This window comes from Thamnophis sirtalis, unplaced genomic scaffold, assembly GCF_051295495.1.
Source record: "Thamnophis sirtalis isolate CommonGarterSnake01/CBP01778 unplaced genomic scaffold, rThaSir2_p1.2 scaffold_12, whole genome shotgun sequence".
Taxonomy (NCBI): domain Eukaryota; kingdom Metazoa; phylum Chordata; class Lepidosauria; order Squamata; family Natricidae; genus Thamnophis; species Thamnophis sirtalis.
In genome coordinates this window covers 59,403,449-59,422,767 of record NW_028261392.1, presented here as the reverse complement: position 1 = coordinate 59,422,767, position 19,319 = coordinate 59,403,449, and the positions used below count along the sequence as shown (strand labels likewise).

Here is a 19,319-nt window from a genome sequence, read left to right as displayed (position 1 = left end):
CTGTGCAAGGGGCTGGGGTCTTAGCTAACTTTGTATCTGTCTGTCTGTATCCCAGGCTTGGTTGAATTTTCTGTTTCCTTTAAGATTTTTATTTCTCTTTTAGGGGAAATATTCTGCCTTTTTAATATTTCATATAATATTTCATTCTCCTGGGAGAGGGGTGGGTGCTAACTTTCTACATGACTAAGAAAAGATACCATTGGGATTTTCTGCTTCAGGCATCCCATACCTTAAGGGGCTCTTTTGTTATGGCATTTTCTCAGGAGAAAATCTGATATGTATTTTACACGATTTGGAGATGTTTTTAATATGTTGTGAGTCAGAAAAAGTATTGCCCAGTAATCCACCTATTTTGGTTATGTGGCAGAAAACTAAAGGGGGAGGAGAATGGAGGAAAAGGAAGAGGTATTTACATATTTCTTCATTATTTGCTGGAGAATGTGATTACTTGAACCACCTATTCCTGTGACTAGATCTACAGGATGAGCTGTACTTTTAAGCTTTCCAGATGCTGGATAGATTGCTGGCTTGCCAGAAGGTTCCCGTTATGGGAGCTGCCAGAGCAGTCTTTCTAAAGTCTACAATTACTGGCTAATGGTCCAGAATGGCTGGCTGACATTTCATCAAAGGGGAACGGTGACAGGAAATGGTCTCCTAATAGCCAGGAATCGCTGTTCAGCTTTGGGAGTGAAATACTCATCAAAGAGGACGACAGATCTGGAGGAGGAGGAGGCACAAAAATGGCTTATGGCAGTTTGATGTATGAATGTGCAGAGAATGAGGCAGAAGAATCAGGAGGAAAGTGTGTGTGTGTGTGTTTGGGGGTGTGTGTGTTAACAGAAACATGGGTGTTCTCTAGGGAAGGTGACATAAATGCATGACCCGACAAAAGCGCGAACGTCATAAGCGCGCCGACAAAACCGCGGCGCTAAAACCGCGATGTCAAAACCGCGTAGACAACAGCGCGCCGACAACAGCGCGCCGACAGAAGCGCGATTTAAGTTAAGGTAAGGTTTAGGGTTAGGTTTAGGTTTAGGGTTAGGTTTAGGGTTAGGTTTAGGGTTAGGTTTAGGTTTAGGGTTAGGGTTAGGGTTAGGGTTAGGGTTAGGGTTAGGGTTAGGGTTAGGGTTAGGTTTAGGGTTAGGTTTAGGGTTAGGTTTAGGGTTAGGTTTAGGGTTAGGTTTAGGGTTAGCTTTAGGGTTAGCTTTAGGGTTAGCTTTAGGGTTAGGTTTAGGGTTAGGTTACAGCGCGCTTCTGTCAGCGCGCTGTTGTCGGCGCGCTTCCGGGCTCATTCGTCGCTCATTCGTCACGCGGTTTTGTCGGCGCGGTTTTGTCACCGCGGTTTAGTCAGGCGCGGTTTTGTCGTTCGCGCATTTGTGGTGGAACCACATGAATGATTATCTAGGACAGTGTTTCTCAACCTTGGCAACTTGAAGATGTCCGGACTTCAACTCCCAGAATTCCCCAGCCAGCGAATGCTGGCTGGGGAATTCTGGGAGTTGAAGTCCGGACATCTTCAAGTTGCCAAGGTTGAGAAACACTGATCTAGGACATGCTTTTTCTGTGACCTGCTTATACGAAATGGCACAAATATTACACAGATGCATTAAATCCTGCTGAGATTTAATTATATTAATGTTGTGGCCTTCCTTTCTTCTCTTTCAGGGAAGATCTGCACAAGATGGATGTAATGACGTTCTGTCAGCGCAAAGCCGCCACTGGCTGTGACCTGACAACTAAGCAGGGCCGAGATTCTGCCTTGCTTTGGAAGCTCCTCCTCCTCCTTTGCCGACAAAATGGAGTAGGTATAACAGAGGGCAGTCTTGTGTGCTTATGGCAAATGATGAATTCAGTCTAGACAGGATGAGTCTCTATTCTTCTGGGTTGGGGGGTAGGTAGGTTGTCCCTCTAATAGAATATACTCTGCAGATCTGCAGTATTTTAATTGCTTCCTTGGGGTGTCTGAGGATTACACAACATGACATAGTTACTGGTCTAGTAGTGGGATTCAGCCGGTTCGCACCTATTCGGGAGAACCGGTTGGTAACTTTCTAAGCAGTTCGGAGAACCGGTTGTTGGAAGAAATCTCCTTTTGTTTTTTTCCCACTTTACAGGGCTAATCCTGTAAGGAAGGCAGGAAGGAAACATTCTAGTGTTGTTTCTAGCCTAATTTTTATTGCCCTGCTTACAGAAACTGCCTCTCCGGTTAACCCTTATTACCTTGTAACAGCTAAGGCGAAGCGTCCATTGACCTGAGCGACCTTGAGTTGGCCACGCCCACCCCAGTCACATGACCACCGAGCCCCACCTACCCAGATGGTCATTAGGCCAGAGAACCGGTTGTTAAATTATTTGAATCCTACCACTGTACTGGTCATAGCATTGAAGACAGAGAACATTTGATCTCTTTCTTTCCCCCGTTTACCCCAATATTGCCAGTGCTGGGTTATTGACTTTGGAAAGACTGTGGTCGGTCTTGTGCCTGAATATCCTTTTGTAAACGTATTGAAAGCATGTGGGCTGTCCCTCTGGTGAAACTTCCCTCTATCAATGACGGGTTCCTCCACCCTTTCCAAAATCATTTGAGGTAGCTTTTGGAAGACATTAAGACGATGTTAATCCTCAAATTCTAGCAGTAAAGTAAATGAGTTAGTCCCTCTGGAATGAGCTGCCCCCGGAGCTTCGTATAATCCCCGACCTACGGTCCTTCCAACGTGCCCTAAAAAGTTGGCTTTTCCAGCAAGCCAGCCTGGCCTGAGCAAAACAAATCAAATTATTGATTACTGTTAATTTTAATGTGAATTCTTTTTTTAAAAAAATGTGTCATTGTCAATTTTAATTGGGTTTGGGATATCCTATTTAATTTCTTTTTAACTTTTGTATGATGTGTTTCTTTTAATGTTGTACGCCGCCCCGAGTCCTTGGGAGAAGGGCGGCATATAAATCTAATAAACCTAAACCTGAAGCACAGATTTGATGATTGAGAAATCAGTTCTTGAATCTGGTTTTCATGAATTTGGGCGTCTTATTTCCTAGCAAAGTAAAATGTTAAAATTAAAAACAAATGAAAGTATGAGGCACTCTGGGAATGCCCATGGTTTTCGTACTTGAGAGACCGCCTGCTGCCAATTACCTCCCACAGACCCATTAGATCTCACAGGGTTGGCCTCCTCCGGGTGCCATCTACCAGCCAATGCCACCTGGCTACTACCCGGGGGAGGGCCTTCTCTGTGGCAGCTCCGGCCCTCTGGAATGAACTCCCCGCAGGGATTCGGACCTTCGCGTCTCTCCAGGCCTTCCGAAAAGCCGTCAAAACCTGGCTTTGCCGGCAGGCCTGGGGTTGATGAGTTCCCTCCCCTCTCGACATGTATGGTTGTGTGACTGTTGTTTACTTTTATTATTTGTATTTTGTCTTTTTATGTTCCCCTTTTTCCCCCTTGAATTGTTCTCCGCCCTGAGTCCTCCCGGAGAAGGGCGGCATACAAATAATAAAATACAAAAAATACAAATACAAAATGGTTCTGTTCTGTCCATATTCTGCCACTGCCCTTTTCCTTGCTGTGTTATTACCACTGATATTTCTGATCTTCCAATCCATCTAATGTTGTGCTGTTTCCTCCCTCCCATTCGCAGTCCATGGTGGGATCAGATACAGCTGAGCTGCTGATGCAAGATCGCAACTATCGGGAAAAGTATCAAAGACAAGAGCCATGGGCGAACCCGATTAACCTGACGGGAGAAGAATGGCCAATGCCTGGCTGTGGAACCGTGGACCTTCTCACAGGGGAGATGGTCCCAACGGCTGGCACACCAGAGCAAAAAATAGAGAAGTTCACCAAACTCCTTTTCTATGGCAGAAAGAAAGTAAGAGCGAAGTCTCCATGTTTGCTTTCTGAGGGGATTATGTGCACAGAGCCTCCTATCGTTATAACCTCAAATGTTTACTCGTGTGCCTGTGAACCCACAGTTTCATTTCGCATGAGAAATGCAGGGAGAATGCAAATCAGACGCACTATATTTCCACAGAGAAATATATTGCTTTTATTGAGAAGTACAGCACTATTAGACTGTCTTTTAATTAAACTCTTATTTTAACGGGCTGTACTCCACTGGTTTTATTATCTTGCTTTATGGAACTTTGTTTTATGATTATTTACTTTTGTCAAATTATTTTCGTGGGGACGTTGTTTTTATTGTTTTTGTATAGCTCCTGGGGCTCCTTCATGAGGGAAAAAAAACAGTAAAAGACTAAATTGCGATAGGAATAGTTAAGGAAATGATTATATTGGTTCAGAAGTGACAGTTTGATGTCTTTTGCATGTTTAAGGTTACAGCTTACACAATCTCTTGCCACTGGCTATGCTTGCTAGTTGATTTGAAACATCTAGAATTTCCAACCCCTAAAGGGTAGCACGGAGCCTGCTCTGCGTGCCAAAGACCCACAGGCTCACTTTTTCAGATCTTAAAGAATCTCAAGTTGCTGATCTTGTTCTGCTTAATGCCTGGCTAATACCTGTTTTTTCTGTGGAATATAATATTAGGGTAATAACATTTCTCTACGTTTTCTCAATTCTCCTATCCATTATACTTAAACAGAGCACTACCCTGTGCATGGATACCAGTGGTGGGTTTCAAAAATTGTTCGAACCTACTCTGTGGGTGTGGCCTCCTTTGTGGGAGTGGTTTGCCACCCATGTGACCGGATGGGAGTGGCTTGCCGCCCATGTAACCGGATATGAAGATGCCGACGACACTTGTCAGTACCACCTTAAATTACCTCACACACAGCACTGGCATGCATAAGAATGTGATGTAAACTTGTTTTTTGAAAGGCATCTTTGGTTTGCGTTAAAACAACTTCAACACACGCAATGTTCTGATTGCACCACAAACGCAGTAGTCATCCTCACCTTTCACAGAGGCACCGAGTTTTATAAATAGGAGCATGATAGTGTAGAATAACCATATCCAAGGACCAGTGGTGGGTTTCAAAAATTTTTGGAACCTCTTCTGTAGGTGTGGCCTGCTTTCCGGGTCCACTGGTGGAACCTCTTCTAACCGGTTCGGTAGATTTGACGAACCGGTTCTACCGAATAGGTGCGAACTGGTAGGAACCCACCTCTGATGGATACATTGGAGACCACTGATATCTAGGCTAGCTCTCATCTGCCATGAACCTTGACTGTTAGTCACATTGGAAAATAATAGTATGGGACAGTGTAGGGTGCAGTTGGTGGATGTCAAGAGTTTTGATTATTGATTGCTTGCTCATAGGAAGCCCTGGACTGGGCTATGAGGAACCAGCTGTGGGGCCACGCACTCTTTCTATCGAGCAAGATGAACCCAAGGATTTACAGCTGGGTCCTGACTGGGTATGTAGAATGCTTTGCTTCTTCTTCAACGTGAGCTGATATTTTAAATGCCCACATTTGCCATGTCTGACAACATGATTTATTCTCCCCTGTTGCAGGTTCACAAGCACGCTGGCCTCCAATGATTCTCTGCAGACCCTTTTCCAGCTCATGTCTGGGAGGATACCCCAGGCATCTTTGGTATTGGTTTCTGCCTCCACCCCTCTGCTTTCATGGGTCCTGTGTATCTGGCCTAGGCAGGAGGGACCTGAGGCGAGGAGAATGTCAAGTGAAGATGGACAATGAAGGGCAGCTTAGATGGAGGGGCCAAGCCTAAGGCACCAGTTTGATAGGACCAGGTGGAAACCTCTAGGTCCCTGGAGTCATGGGCTCTTTGTGCAGAGAGAGCAGGGCAGAAATTGAGAGACCGCCTGCTGCCAATTACCTCCCATAGACCCGTTAGATCGCACAGGGTCGGCCTCCTCCTGGTTCCGTCTACCAGCCAATGCCATCTGGCTACCACCCGGGGGAGGGCCTTCTCTGTAGCAGCTCCGGCCCTTTGGAATGAACTCCCTGCGGAGATTCGGACCCTCACCTCTCTCCAGGCCTTCCGGAAAGCCGTCAAAACCTGGCTGTGCCGGCAGGCCTGGGGTTGATGAGTTCCCCTCCCCTCTCGACTTGTATGGCTGTATGACTCTTGTGTATTTTAATTACGTGTATTGTGTTTGTATCCCCTTTTCCCCTTTTGAGTTGTTTGCCGCCCTGAGTCCCTCCCGGAGAAGGGCGGCATACAAATAAACTAAATCTTAATCTTAATCTTAAATGCTACAGAGCATCTATTAGGGAGCATAAAGTAGAGAAGTACCACAGTCTAGACTAGGGCTGTCGAACTGTTTGGATGTTCGGATGTTTATTATACTTGTATGCCGCCCTATTCCCGAGGGACTCAGGGCAGCTAACAAACAAGTGGGGAAGGGGGAAATACAAAAAACAAACAAAAGAGAAACAAGATACACAAAACAGATTAAAAACAACACAACAGTCACAGCAATTCAAGTGGGGCTGGGAACTCATCAGCCCCAGGCCTGCCGGAATAGCCAGGTCTTGACGGCTTTGCGGAAAGCTAGAAGGGTGGTGAGGGTCCGAATCTCCACGGGGAGATCGTTCCAGAGGGCCGGAGCAGCCACAGAGAAGGCCCTTCCCCGAGGGGTCGACAGTCGACATTGGCTAGCTGATGGTATTCGGAGGAGGCCTAATCTGTGGGATCTAATTGGTCGTAGGGAGGTAATTGGAACTCCCGGCCCACAGGCCAGATGTATCACATGCTAACCGCAACCACGCCTGGTTTAGCAAAGGGGAAAAAAGTCCTGATATGTCAGGTGACGCGACCGTAATGATGTGAGTTTGACACCCCTGATCTAGACAAATCCCAAACTAGACTTTCTTTCTTTCTTTGTTTGTTTATTATATTTATATGCCGCCCTTTTCCCCCGAAGGGGACTCAGGGCGGCTCACAACTCAAACCAGGGAAGGGGGAAACAGACAAAAAATTAAAAAACGAAACATAACAATGCATAATTTAAAACACACAACAGTCATACCATTCAAGACGGGGGCAACAGCTCTTTAGCCCCAGGCCTGTCGGAACAGCCAGGTTTTAAGGGCTTTGCGGACTTTGATAAAAGCAAAACTTTTTTTAAAAAACTAAGAATGGGCACTTAAGGGGATTGCTGGAATCACTTACTGTTTCTGCCTTTCTCCTTCCTTGCCACCTCTGTGCATGGGAACATCTGAAGACGCCATAATTGGTGTAGGCATGGCATATGTGCAATCCCAGGAAATGTCTGCAAGTCTCAGCAGGGAAGATTGCTCAACTTTTTCTAGCTGTCAATATTGACAATAACTTGTTGACACCAGCAACAGTTATGGATTGCTAGGATACCGAGACTTACTGTAGTTATTGGATCGGTAGAATCCAGGGCTAAACCAACCTTCTCTATTCTGACCTTTTAATCTAGGACTTGACCAATTTTGTTAACAATGCTTGAGAAAGTGTAAGTTACAACACAGTAGGTTAAAAAGGGTCCGCTATATCCTATTCATTTATTTGGTGGCTAAATAAGTTAAGCTTCTTTCCCCCCCCCCAAAATACCTTTTTATTTTCCATTTTCATAACATACAATCACATGTATACTATTACATAGCCAGTATCCTATTGTATTAAGTAGTAATTACATCAGTTCCTCTTGTCATCAACGCCCAAAAAGATAAAAACCCATTATTAGCTCTTCTGCTCTCCATACACCTCTTTCTTCTACCTCTCTCCTACCTCCTTTCTTCCCTCCATCATCCCTTCCTACTCTACTTCCCCTTCCTTTCTCCTTCTCCTCTCTCTACATTCCACTCCTCCTTATCCTCCTCATCTTCCCCCCTTACCCTCTCTCCTATCCCTCTCTTCCCATCTTTCTTCTCTCTTCTGTTTCCCACTCTTCCTCTTATTGCTGTATTTCCACTTCTGAGCAAACTCCAATCTATGTTGATGGTATTTATGCTTCCATATCAATATACTTAACATATCCTAGTTTTAAAGAAAAAATAAGAATCCGTTCCTATTTTGGGGGGCATTGTTGACAAGAGGAACTGATGTAATTATTATTTAATACTAGAAGATATGGGCTGTGTATAGTATACATGTGAATGTGTGTTATGAAAATAAAATAAAATATTTCAAACAGAAAAAAAAAGAGAAAATAAAATAAGTTAAGCTTCTTAACTGATGGACATGTAAGCCGTACCTGAAAAGTGCTGAGGAAATATGAGGTGGCGCAGTGGTTAGAGTGCAGCACTGCAGGCTACTTCAGCTGACTGCAGTTCTGCAGTTCGGCTGTTCAAATCTCACCAGCTCAAGGTTGACTCAGCCTTCCATCCTTCCGAGGTGGGTAAAATGAGGACCCGGATTGTTGGGGGCAATATGCTGACTCTGTAAACTGCTTAGAGAGGGCTGAAAGCCCTATGAAGTGGTATATAAGTCTAACTGCTATTGCTATTGCTATGTCTTAAATTTATTGCCTATGTTCTGGGAATGATTAAAAATAATCTTGGTCTAAAACAGGACTGTCAAACTCCTGGCTTGCGGGCTGGATGCATCATATGCTGGCCACACACCCACCCAGTTTAGCGAAGAGGAAAAAAGTCCCAATGCAGCACACGATGCTGCCGTGACAGTGATTTTGACACCTCTGGTCTAAACCAAAAGTGATTATAGTTAATCAATAGTGTCAAAGCTGAATTGGAATCAGCTGATTCATATTTAGGCTGGGATTTAGGATCTGGCAATCTGGCCTTCAACTGAACAAAGAAGTGTGGAATGTGTTAAAGTGTGAAATTATGCTGTTTCTGCCTGCCAGTTTTAGGGCCATAAGCTGCACTTGTCCCTTCTCTTCTGAAAGGAGTGGTCTCATAATTGACCTAATGAGGGTGTGGACCAGTGGTGGGTTTCAAAAATTGTTCGAACCTACTCTGTGGGTGTGGCCTCCTTTTGTGGGAGTGGCTTGCAGCCCATGTGACCGGATGGGAGTGGCTTGCCGCCCATGTGACCGGATATGAAGATGCCGACGACACTTGTCAGAACCACCTTAAATTACCTCACACACAGCACTGGCCTGCATAAGAATATGATGCAAACTTGTTTTTTAAAAGGCATCTTTGGTTTGCATTAAAACAACTTCAACACACGCAATGTTCTGATTGCACCACAAACGCAGTAGTCATCCTTACCTTCCAAAGAGGCACTGAGTTTTATAAATAGGAGCATGATAGTGTAGAATAATCATATCCAAGGACCAGTGGTGGGTTTCAAAATTTTTTGGAACCTCTTCTGTAGGTGTGGCCTGCTTTCCGGGTCCACTGGTGGAACCTCTTCTAACCGGTTTGGTAGATTTGACGAACCGGTTCTACCGAATAGGTGCGAACTCGTAGGAAACCACCTCTGGTGTGGACATTGGCTCAGATATAGCTAGCCTGTATTCCAGTGTCCTTGGTAGGAATAGTTGTTTCAGGTTGCATTCTAAGGGCATATTCTACCGTCTGTCTTTGCTGGATGACTAGGGCAAATTAAAGTATAGTTTGATGAAGGAATGAATTTACTGGGGTGGAGATAGTCTGAACGAAACACTCTGAGAATTCTCATAGAGAAACTGTTCTGCTATTACCCCTTTTCTTGCTGCGTTATTGTTTTTTCTTCTTCTTATGAGCATTCAAATCATCTATATATGTGGTTCCTTGGTTCCAGGTTCTCTAGCAATCTAAATATTTCCTGCTGAGAAAGAAACCATGAAGTCAAAAGGATTAACCACTGATCCATGGGAGGCAATAATGGGCCCAGAAACTTTGGTATACTTCAGAAGGCAAAATGTGCTGAAAGTTTACCTCAGGCCAGCCCTCCCCAGTTTAATGAGTCAGTGAGGTGACTGATTCGTTAGTGTTGGAGGCAGAATAAAGAAAGCAGACTCAAGTGCCCCCTCAACGCTGAAGCTTCCTGGGTTATTTCAAAGTGTTTCTCTCCCTCCCTCCCCCCTCTCTCTCCATCCCTCTCTCCCTTTCTCTCTCTCTCCCTCCCTCTCCCTTTCTCCCCTTTCTCTCCCCCTCTCTCTCCCTCTCTCCCTCTCTCTCCCTCTCTCTCCCCCTCTCTGCCTTTCTCTCTCTCTCCCTCTCTCCCTCCCTCTCTCCCTCTCTCCCCCTCTCTCTCCCTCTCTCCCTCTCTCTCCCCCTCTCCCTCTCTTCCTTTCTCCCTTTCTCTCTCCCTTTCTCCCTCCCTCTCTCCCTCTCTCCCTTTCTCCCTCTTTCTCTCCCTCTCTCTCCCCCTCTCTCCCTCCCTCTCTCTCTCCCTTCCCCCTCTCCCTCTCTCCCCCTCTCTCTCCCTCTCTCCCCCTCTCTCCCTTTCTCTCTCCCTTTCTCCCTCCTTCTCTCCCTTTCTCCCTCTCTCCCCTTTCTCCCTCTCTCTCTCCCTCCCCCTCTCTCCCTCTCTCTCTCCCTCCCTCCCTTTCTCTCTCTCTCCTTCTCTCCCTCCCTCTCTCTCTCCCTCCCTCTCTCCCTTTCTCCCCATCTCTCTCCCTCTCTCTCCCCCCTCTCCCTTTCTCTCTCTCTCTCTCCCTCCCTCTCTCCCTTTCTCCCCCCTCTCTCCCTCTCTCCCTCTCTCTCCCTCTCTCCCTCTCTTCCTTTCTCCCTTTCTCTCTCCCTTTCTCCCTCCCTCTCTCCCTCTATCCCTTTCTCCCTCTCTCTCCCCCTCTCTCCCTCTCTCCCTTTCTCTCTCTCTTTCCCTCTCCCTCCCTCTCTCCCTCCCTCTCCCTCTCCCTCTCTCCCTTTCCCCCCTCTCCCTCTCTCCCCCCTCTCTCCCTCTCTCCCCCTCTCTCTCCCTCTCTTCCTTTCTCTCTCCCTCTCTCCCTTTCTCCCTCCTTCTCTCCCTTTCTCCCTCTCTCCCTTTCTCCCTTTCTCCCTTCCTCTCTCCCTCCCTCTCTCCCTCTATCCCTCTCTCCCTCTCTCTCTCTCCCTCCCTTCCTAGTTGTAATGTCAGCACTGGCAAAGATTATATATTTTCTTTGTGCTTCAAGTCAGAAATCCTCCGTGCTTTGTTTAATGTTCTTTTGCTAAATGTGTGAACCAAAATGGTACAATTGATTTGTTTCCCAAATATTTGGAGCATTTCCCCTGGATCTTACGCCATACAGAGGAAACAACTTTGAGCAAATAGCGACGTTTTATCTCTTTTTGCACCCTGTAATTCCCCCCCCCTTTTTTTTGACTTTAGTCCTGTGGAGATGAGAAGTGGGGGGACTGGAGACCACACCTGGCTGTCATGCTGTCTAATCAAGTAGGAGACCGGGACCTGAATTCCAGAGCTATCATCGCTATGGGAGACACCTTGGGTGAGGAAATTCAAACAGACATGGGGTGAGGTGGTGGTGGAATGATTTCCAGTTCTAATGCCAGAGGAGTTGAATCTGCGTTCCGTAGTACTTCAGCTGCATACAAATGGAGGAATCACTTAAAGAGGAAAGGCTATGTGCGGAGAATCACAGAGATGTCATCCCTCTGCCGAACCTTTGATCCTCACTTGATCGTCTCATATAATTCCTCCTCTCTTATCTCCTTTCTCCACATCTGCCTGAAAAAAGAATAACAATATCAGAAATGATCAATGAGGTTGGCAACCACAAAAGAACTAGAACTTTTGTTGTATTTAACTATACAGGATTGGCAAACTATTACAATATCCATGTCTTTAAAAGAGGGGTAATGTGGGTGCATTTCAATGCTACAAAAAAGTTTGCAGTTTCTCCCAACGAGTTTTCTCTTTTCTCACAAGGCTTCCTTTTTCTTAAAACAACCATCATGCATTTTGTATTCTCTTATGTTTTTTCCAATAGATTAATGCGTGCCTTTTTATTTATTCAGCTGGGAAAGGGTTAATAGAAGCTGCTCACTTCTGCTATCTGATGGCAAATGTCCCTTTCGGCCACTATCCAGTTCAAACAGATTATATGGTGTTGCTGGGAAGTAATCAGAGGTGAGTGAACAAGAAATAGAAGTTCCCACAATTTTTTTAAAAAACCCATTTAATTTTATACTTTTCTTTCTCAAACTGGGGCTTATCCCTTTCAAAATTCCCACGAGCCACCTTAGCACTGATTCCAAGTTGAAGCTGCCCTGAAGCACACCTAACAATAGTGGATGGTGCTTGAAGACAAGATAGCATTTTTTGCTGAGGTGGTATGCGATGGTATATGAGGATGGGAAGATAAATAGTTCATGTAGTGGGAATTAGAACTGAGTTTAGGATTATATTATGTCTTCAGCAAAGAAAGAGAGCCATGGAAAGGGAATAAAACAATATCATTTGCTAATAGATGCATATTAGATCACAGCAGTGGTGGGTTTCAAAAAAATTTAGAATTTTTTTCCAGTTTGCAACACGCGCATGTGCACCGGTCACCTAGTATTCTGATTTCTAGCATGCTTGCGTGCGTGAAGACTAGCTGGCCGGGCCACATGGGTGCTCCGGAAACCGGAAAATCATCTTTCTGGGAGGCTGCTCTTCTGGTTTCCAGCGCTGTCGCCCGCGTGAAGACGCCGCTGGCCAGTGCGGCGGAATCTGGAAGAGCAATGGGCAATGGCTCACGTGCCTGGAGAGATGGCTCTGTGTGCCACTTCTGGTACAAGTGCCATAGATTTGCCATTATGGGCCTATTCCATACCAGACAAAAGATTGTTTAATCTTTTCTTGAAACTGTCCAGTGATGGAGCATTCACATCTCTGGGAGGCAAGCTGTTCCATTGATTAATTGTTCTCATTCTCAAGGAATTCTTTCTTTAACAAGCTTCCACCCATTATTTTTTGTCCTGCCCTCGGGAATTTTGGAGAATAAGTTGATCATCTCTTCTTTGGGACAGCTCTCAAGTACTGGAAGACAGCTATCATGTCTTCCCTAACACTTCTTTGTTAAAATTAAGTTCCCTTAACCATTCATTAGTCATTAATTTCTACTATTATACTCTGTAAACCAGACTAAAGTGAATCCCTCTGAATCAGTGGTGGGTTTCAAAAAAATTTCGAATCTACTCTGTGGGTGTGGCCGCCTTTGTGGGAGTGGCTTGCCGGCCATGTGACCTGGTGGGAGTGGCTTGCCGGCCATGTGTTCTCTCTCTCTCTCTCTCTCTCTCTCTCTCTCTCTCTCTCTCTCTCTCTCTCTTTCCTTCCTTTTGTCTCTCTGTCCCTTTTTCCTTTTTTTCTTTCATCTCTCTCTCACTTTTTCTTTCTTTTTTATTTATTTCTTTCTTCCTTTCTTTCTCTTTCTCTCTCTCTGTGAGTCTGTGCCTGTGTGTTTATGTGTGTGTGTGTGTGCGTGTGTGTGTCAGTGGTGGGTTTCAAATTTTTTTGGAACCTCTTCTGTAGGTGTGGCCTGCTTTCCGGGTCCACTGGTGGAACCTCTTCTAACCGGTTCGGTAGATTTGACGAACCGGTTCTACCGAACTGGTGCGAACTGGTAGGAACCCACCTCCGCTCTGAATTAGGGAATAGATCTGAAATGAAAATGTAAAGAAAATGTGGGAACTAGGCAATTTTTGCAAAACTGGACATTCTGATTTTGATAACTGTATTTGAATTTAGCCTGCGATTACTTTAGAAGTAAATCTACTAAATGGAATGTCACGGGATTTGGTTCTGAATGATTTTTATAAAATCAGAGGGTACAAAATATTAATAAAACAAAGCGGAGTGTCTTCAGTAGCGATAAAATAGAATGATAGAGCGCTGGAGAGAAAATGATATTGTGCCAAATAATAAATATTAGCATAAAATAAATAAAATAATAAAAAAGCATATCCTGTATGCTGGGATATAGAAATATAATGTATTCATTTCCTCAGCCCTTCTCTTTTGCTGTATAAAGATTCACCAGCTACTGATTTCACTAGCGTTCAACGTGGATGTCAAAATACTGATGAGAAGTTCAAGTATTGGGCAGACCAGGGAATATTAAGATTAAAATTAATTTTAGCTTCAGGGTGGAAAGGAGAGTGTTTGGTATTCTGAGGGGCACATGTAAGTGATTCTCTAGCTGATGAGATAGGTAGTGATCTGAACTCCAGTGTACCAAAGTGCCCTGTTAAAGCTAGCTTCCTGTAAGATAAGGCAAACGGTGCAGCTGATGTAATCACTTACCTTAAGAGGCACAGGTAAGGTTAAAAATCCAATTTACAGAGCCAGCAATTCCACTTATATTAATAGCGCTCTGGCTAGATAACAAGGATAAGTGTTTAATGATTCATTTCACCTTTTAAGCTGGTTGTGCCTTATTAGTATGACAAAGCCAAACATCCCTTGCATCTTCAAGCAACACACGTAACCAATTCTTGAGAGTCGCTTAAAGCAATTTCTGTGAAATCACATGTGTTTAGAAATGTAGTCTTAGGTGTGATGAAAGAAATGTCCTTCTGGGTTCGGCTCCAAGTGGGGAAAAAGACACTGGAGACATGGAGGCTGCTTGGAAAGACGGTTTTAATGGTGGACAGGACCACATGGCTTGAGCCCTGAACAGAAAAGGGGATCACATGCTTCAATGTTGGTGGAGAAGAAGAGAAGGGCCGAGGGAGGGGCTTGCTAGGGTTTTTATAACCTGTTCAGTCCCACCTCTTTGAGAAATGTATTCTGATTGGTTGTCAGACTCCCATGGGGCCATGCAGGGGCAACTCTCTAGGCTGTGTTTTGAATCCAGGTTTGGTTGAGTTCTCAGATGCCATGTGATCAGTTGAGTAAAGTTCCTTAATCCCATCCCCCTGGAGCTGAAGTGGAGAAGTCTTTATTATGTAAAGTGGACTAGCTCAGCCTTCTTAATGGCCCATTGACAAAGTGGGGATGGGCAGGAAGCTACAGGCAGCTATTCTGTCTTTTCAAACATGTTTCTTCCTTTTCACATCCAGATAAAATATTCTGCCTTTTCAATATTTCCTAGGATATTTCATTTTTCTGGGAGAGGGCTGGATTGATAACTTCCTACAGGTGGAACCAGAGTTTCTGCTTCCTGCTTCCACAGAAGTTAACAATGAAGTATCCAAAGGCAACCTTTGTTATTATTTTTCCTCCCTTTTTTCCCATTTAAGGCAACCTCCCCCTTTCTTAAGTTTTCCTAATCTTACAAGTTCCCCTTAAAAAAAATAAGTAAAGCAACAGCTCCACCTAGGAGTAGAGAAACAATCTCCCTGTATCTTTCCAGCTCATATTATATTGTAAATGAACTCTTAGGCACTCAAAATGAAACCATGGAGACAGCTGGTCTATAAATACATCCCTCTGGGAAGCTGTAGCTATTTGTTGAGCGGAAACTTAACAAGAATTGGGTGGGTAGGGAGCTCAAAGGGACAAGCCCAAATTCTGTTTATTACCCAATAAGTATCCCTATTCTTCCCATTCCACAATAATCATAAAACAGAGGTCTTCCAAATTCACTATTTCTACCTTGCTTTATATTTTCACTAAGTCTCCGTTTCATGAAGCCAACACAAAGGAAAGGAGGAAACTCAAAACGTTGCATTTATTTAAAGCACTTACATACTGTATTGTCTTCCACTTGTTCAGCGCCAGATGACTTACTAAAATAAAAATGAGGATACAAAAATGAAGCCTCCGTATTGTTGAATGAAGAGGAGCAGAGAAAAATCAAACAGTGCTAGCGGGAAACACATTTCTATCATGAGCAGTTTTATTTTTAAAGCCTATTAAATATAGTGTATTCATCAGGGAAGAAACATTAAAAATAGATTCCAATTTTTAGAATGAGATTTACCTTTCGTTTTGCATAATAGACATGATGTGCCATTTTCTTTAATATTTTGAAAAATATCCAATAGTGAAATTTTGGTAATACTTCAGTGAAGCTTAATTGCCCATTAGTTTTTAAATTAGTTAAACAATCACCTACCATTTAGACTGCCAGCATCTCTAATTTTATCCTCCAACTTCTATGGAAGACAGTATTTGATGGAAAGAATAAATTGGGCTCTAAGGATGAAATTAGCTTCTGCTTCTCAACTCTTGATCTGATTTTTTTTCCCTTTCAGACAGACCTTTTCCCAGTTTGCAAGGACAGAATGTATTCACAGAATGGAAATCCTTGAGTATTGTCGGTTACTGGGCTGTCCCCAGGCTTACATCCCTCCTTTCCAGGTAAGACCGAGCCAATTAAAAAGGTCCAAATGTTCACAGGCCTTTATAATAAAAATATTTCCTCGAGTGAGGGCATCTTTTTTTTTAAAAAAAAATTTAAAACACATAAACACATCAACAAAAACAAACACATGACTTAAAACAACATAGGAACAAGAAGTTCCATCATATATCATACAGCAGTTCCGTATCGGTTTCTTTACAGTTAGTGTTTTCCCTTCTATACATTTCTATCTTGCATTCATGGTCCCCTTATTCGCTATCCATTTTTATGTACTATTCTATATTTATTTATAATTAGCTATTTATAACAAAATATTGTTTACCTATATTATGCTTTGTATTCTTACTATCATTTATTCTCTTACATATAATTATAGGTATACATTCACATGGTTATTCTTTTTCTTTGCCATCCTTATACTTTTGTTATTCCATTTGAAAGGTTATAATGTACAGTTTGGGTTGCTTTGTTTACCATCCCTAGCGCCTGTTGTAACACCACCTTATTTTCCCTTTCTTTTCTCCCTCCCTTCTCTACTTCCTTCCTTCTCTCCTTTCCCTTCCTTCTTCCCTTACCTCTCCCCTACTCCTTCCATCTCTCTTCCCCTTCCTGCCGTCTCTCCTTCTCTTTCTCTCCCTTCCACCCTCCTCTCCTTACCTCTTTCTTCTTCCCTTGCCTCTCCTCCACTCTTCCTCCTCCCCTCCTACTATTTCTCTTTCTCTCCCTTCCACCCTCCTCTCCTTTCCCTTCCTTCTTCCCTCTCTTCCCTACTTCCTTCCTCCTCTCCTTCCTTCTTCCCTTACCTCTCCCCTACTCCTTCCCTCTCTCTTCCCCTTCCTGCCCTCTCTCCTTCTCTTTCTCTCCCTTCCACCCACCCCTCCTTACCTCTTTCTTCTTCCCTTGCCTCTCCTCCACTCTTCCTCCTCCCCTCCTACTATCTCTCCTTCTCTTTCTCTCCCTTCCACCCTCCTCTCCTTTCCTTCTTCCCTCCCTTCTCTACTTCCTGAGTGAGGGCCTCTTGTTTAGTTTAGCCAAGTCCCATGACCTGCAAATGGAAGGAGGCAGTTTTTGAACTTCAAGGAGTGCAAAGCTTCTGGGGAAGGGATATAGCGCAGTACAAGGGATTCTATCCTTTTACAGTAAGGAAGAAAAGAATAAGATGCTGTAAAAACAGAAGCACTGAAATCTCTTTAGTAGGATGGTTGCGAAGGAGCAAATAACAGGTTGCTTCTGACTCCTGGTACCAGAAGGGATCCCCCAGCAAGCCCCACCTCTTCTGGTGATGCCCTTGTTGTCAAAAGAAACATATTTAAAAAGCACAGCTGCAGAAAGGTTGCCCATTCCTGCTTTATGAAGATTTATTTAAAACTATTCTGAACGCTGTCGCCTTGCATGGAGAATCTGAGGCAATTCCACTAAAGTATGTATGCTTTATATAGTTACCTGTTCTGTCCCCGCTTCTCCGCTCGTTAACAGACGACAGGCAGACAAACGTAAAAGGGAAGAACTTTATCAGTTCTCGGCTCAGACTGGCCGCGAGCCCAAAAATAAACATAAATCAAGTCTCTGACAAGAAGTGAACAGAATACAAAACAAAACTCTTACAAAGCAATTCACTTCTCCAAGTGTCTCCTTGAATCAGGGTTACAGAAAGCAAATCACTTATCCAAGTGTCTCTCACAAACAAACCATGACCGATCAATGATGAACAAATGAATGAACGTTGACTCCTGCAACCAGGGCGTGGCACCATCCGTCCTTTTATCACCAGAAGACGCCACTAACGATCCTCAGCTGCACTGTTAATCTTGCATCCCGAAAAGACTCACAGAAGACTTCTGCTGAGTCACAACCATTACCTCTGTTAATTTTTTTTCAGTCCAGGTTATAATTCAGTGGTCTATCAAAATTATAATCTTCAGGGCTGTTTGTAGTAAAAAAATAATTCTCCCTTCCCATCTCTCCAATAATTCAGCACCACGTTGAGCACCACGTATAGTCGTGTGGGAATGTAGGCAATTGGCTTTCTAAGTGATACCATGCACTGCAGTTACTGGATAATAAATGTCAAAAATACATTACTGCCAACTACACTGCCAAGAAATTCCAAGGAGCATTGACACATGTTTAACTAATTGGTTTCAAAATACTTTGGAGAGGAATCTGTAGTCTGCACTAGGAGTTTTTTATTCTTGGAACTAATTAATAGTATTATTTTGACTATTGAAAATCTTTCATGCACAGGAGCTCAGTGATTTATTTATCAAGCTTATTAACACGGATAATATTACTCACATAACATTTCTTGGGTCACTACTTTCTCCTTGACATCTGACCACAGCAGTTAACTCAGTAGCTGAAGGCCAGGATTCATGCCAACAGGAGCAAATGGACTGTAACACTGAGAGTAATTCGAGTGTGTGAGTATTTCCTCTCAGGCGCCCATATATTGTCTCTTAATTCTCGTTCATAGGTATATAAACTGATTTATGCATCTCGCTTGGTGGACTATGGTTTCGTTGCTCAGGCCTTACATTATTGTGAAGGGATTGGAATGGCACTTCTTGCCCAGAGTCAGAATGCTTATCCTGTCCTCTTGGATCAAGTTATCAAGGTGAGTGTCAGCATTGACTTCATTTAGTAATCAAACTTCAATTTGAATTGAAATCAAGTGTACTTTTACTAATTATAAACGAACAGTAGCAAAGCTAAGCTGAATCTGGTTAATTAGGCGCGAAAGCGAATAATGTCATGTATAACTCAATCCCCTCCCCTTGGCACCCCAGTCCATAGTCCAATTATAATGCACCCAACCAGTGGTGGGTTTCAAAAATTTTTGGAACCTACTCTGTGGGTGTGGCCTCCTTTGTGGGAGTGGCTTGCCAGCCATGTGACCTGGTGGGGGTGGCTTGCCAGCCATGTGTTCTCGTTCTCTCTCTCTCTCTCTCTCTCTCTCCTTCCTTTTGTCTCTCTGTCCCTTTTTTCTTTTTTTCTTTCATCTCTCTCTCTCACTCTTTTTCTTTCTTTTTTCTTTCTTTCTTTATTTACTTCTTCCTTTCTTTCTCTTTCTCTCTCTCTCTCTGTCAGTCTGTCTGTCTGTCTGTCTGTCTGTCTGTCTCTCTCTCTCTCTCTCTCTCTGTGTTGTGTGTGTGTGTGTGTTTGTGTGGCAATGGTTGGTTTCAAAATTTTTTGCAACCTCTTCTGTAGGTGTGGTTTGCTTTCCGGGTCCACTGGTGGAACC

The 19,319-nt window shown here is 43.8% G+C and overlaps 1 protein-coding gene across 1 annotated transcript in view; it reads left to right on the top strand.

Moving 5' to 3' along the window:
* SEC16B (SEC16 homolog B, endoplasmic reticulum export factor) overlaps positions 1 to 19,319 on the top strand; it is an 82,393-nt gene that overhangs the window by 23,173 nt on the left and 39,901 nt on the right. The window contains exons 9-16 of the mRNA XM_087726816.1: positions 1,666 to 1,801; positions 3,634 to 3,864; positions 5,275 to 5,372; positions 5,471 to 5,552; positions 11,158 to 11,275; positions 11,805 to 11,916; positions 15,969 to 16,074; positions 18,552 to 18,692. Of these exons, the coding sequence (XP_087582942.1) occupies positions 1,666 to 1,801; positions 3,634 to 3,864; positions 5,275 to 5,372; positions 5,471 to 5,552; positions 11,158 to 11,275; positions 11,805 to 11,916; positions 15,969 to 16,074; positions 18,552 to 18,692 (1,024 nt within the window). The remainder of the gene's footprint in view (positions 1 to 1,665; positions 1,802 to 3,633; positions 3,865 to 5,274; positions 5,373 to 5,470; positions 5,553 to 11,157; positions 11,276 to 11,804; positions 11,917 to 15,968; positions 16,075 to 18,551; positions 18,693 to 19,319) is intronic.